Here is a 2500-nt window from a genome sequence, read left to right on the forward strand (position 1 = left end):
CAATTCCCTTAAACTCGACAAGAAATCTAGCGAGAGAGAGAGAGGAGAGAGAGAGAGAGAGAGAGAGAGAGAGAGAGAGAGAGAGAGAGAGAGAGAGAGAGAGAGAGAGAGAGAGAGAGAGAGAGAGAGAGAGGGAGGAGAGAGAGAGAGAGAGAAGAGAGATAGTAGATAGATAGATAGAAGATAGAGAGAGGAGAGAGAGAGAGAGGAGAGAGAGAGAGAGAGAGAGAGAGAGAGAGAGAGAGAGAGAGAGAGAGAGAGAGAAAGAGATAGATAGATAGATAGATAGAGATAGATAGAGAGAGAGAGAGAGAGAGAGAGAGAGAAAGAGAGTGATAGATAGATAGATAGATAGATAGATAGATAGATAGAGAGAGAGAGAGAGAGAGAGAGAGAGAGAAAGCAATACACAGAAAATGAGTATTTCGTGTTTCGTCCAATCTAGTGAACACGTACCACAACACGAACCTGACAGAATAAATACTAAACAGAAATGTTTATCTTTCCGTGTGTTTTATCAGTATAGTATAGTATTTGGTGTTTTCTGTTACTTATTTCTACCACTCAGACTATGGCCAGACACAAATTAGCCAATTAACTCGACAAAACAGACTTAAGAAAAGAGTAATAACAATAATAATAAAAATAAAATCGATCAATCAGTCAATCAAAGCACCCACACACAAAAAAAATCGTGTATTGTCCTAAAAAAAATGAGACCACAAAATCTGAGCCAGACGAGAATCTTTAAATCGCTCACAAAAAAAACTTTCTATTTAGAGGAAGTAAAGCCACGAAACATTGCGGAAAGTCGGGTCCTTCTCTCACCACGCCGAAGAACAAACTCCGTCTGACCTACAAGCGAAAGGATCTCAAGAAGGGCGAGTGTTCTGGAGGCTACCTTTGCTTCCTACGCGTCCTGGGAGGTACATTTGGGACTCCAGCTTTCGTAGGGTTAAGTTGGGAAAGGCACGCCACTAGCCACACGTATTCCTGGATCCCGGAGGTAACTATGGAGGGATGAGGTTCTCGTTTCGGGGGTCCATTCCCTCCTCCTCCTCCGGTCTGGTCTTGCTGGCGCGTTTATAGATCTTTTTGTTCTGGATTGTACATTATAAGCGCGTCTTGGCTGGCTTCTAAACGTTTTTTTTATTGTTATAAGTACATTATAATACATAAAAAAAAAATTCAAGATGACCATAAACCATAGAGCATCACTGCCAGCGAATGATGATTAATTATGAGCAAAGAACGCTCTAGTTTTGGCCTAAAATGGCGACTTTACCAGACCTGAGTCAGATGAGGCTAGTTGAACCGCTGTTTTTGTTATATTGGTAACAGGTAAGTTCAGAATGTCCTCAAGTTTAAAGGACGATACTTCGCTGCCATATCTTATCCTGTGATTTTTTTTTTTTTTATTCATATATGTGTGCTCGTGTTTACGCGCCTTTTTACCAAGAGGTATCACATCTTTCAAAAAAAAAAGAAAAAAAAAGGTGAAGTACTATAATTATTACAAAAATGGCCCTGATAGCGTCACGGCATAAATATTATTCCATTTTTTCCCTCGTCGAAATTATTATAGCCCTATATGTAAAACGTAAAACAAAGATAAATAAAAGCGAAGTGGTATAAGAATGTTGATAAAGAGAAATAGTCATTATAACTCTAAATGTAACACAGTACAGCACAAGGATAAAAAAGCAACAAGTTCCCATAGCTATAAGAGAATCGAATCATCTATGCAACACGGACGTTGGATTCTAAAACTTCATCTAATTATTCCAGTCCTACGATTAAAAAAAATGTCTTATCTATAAAAGAATCCAATCACCTACGCAATACTCGGGAATTGGATTCCAAAACTTCATCTAATCATTCCGATAAAAAAAGAGTTTCTCGCATCTATAATAGGATCCAGTCACCTACACAAAACTCGGGCAATGGATTCCAACACTAACACCGAATAATACCGAAACTTTCATCTTCTAAAGGCTTTAGACAGGCTGGTTGACAGCTGGAAATCCACCAGTAAATGGCCTTCGGATTCACCAGCCCCGGATTACCTGTTGTCGGATTATCGGAGGTTCAACAAAAGACTGGAGGGATGCCACGATTCCGGATTACTAGTTGCCGTATTATCGGAGGTGCGACAGAGGACCAGAGGGATGCCACGATGCCGGATTACCCGTTGCCGGATTATCGGAGGTGCGACAAAAGACTGGAGGGGTTCGTGGACGTGACTCACGACGGGGCGTGGTGTGAGTTTGTGATCTGTGTAAGTTTATTGAGATATTTTGCTGATTTATGGAAAGAATTATGAATTACTTGAAGGAATTACTGATTTGTTGAAATATTTCTGGACTTATTAATAGTTTTATGGATAGGCTGATAAATTCATGTGTCTGTTGATCCAAATATATTGATTTATTTAAAATATATTGATCCCTATTGAGATTTACGAACTTATTAACAAATTCATTGATTTATTGAAAGATTT

General features: G+C 39.2%; 1 protein-coding gene across 1 annotated transcript in view; it reads left to right on the forward strand.

Moving 5' to 3' along the window:
• Nucleotides 1-2500, forward strand: part of LOC119580052 (chymotrypsin B-like) — a 19735-nt gene that overhangs the window by 2621 nt on the left and 14614 nt on the right. Inside the window, exon 4 of the mRNA XM_037927950.1 lies at nt 781-926. Coding sequence (XP_037783878.1) covers nt 781-926 — 146 coding nt within the window. The remainder of the gene's footprint in view (nt 1-780; nt 927-2500) is intronic.

This window comes from Penaeus monodon, chromosome 13 (genome assembly GCF_015228065.2).
Source record: "Penaeus monodon isolate SGIC_2016 chromosome 13, NSTDA_Pmon_1, whole genome shotgun sequence".
Classification (NCBI taxonomy): Eukaryota; Metazoa; Arthropoda; class Malacostraca; order Decapoda; family Penaeidae; genus Penaeus; species Penaeus monodon.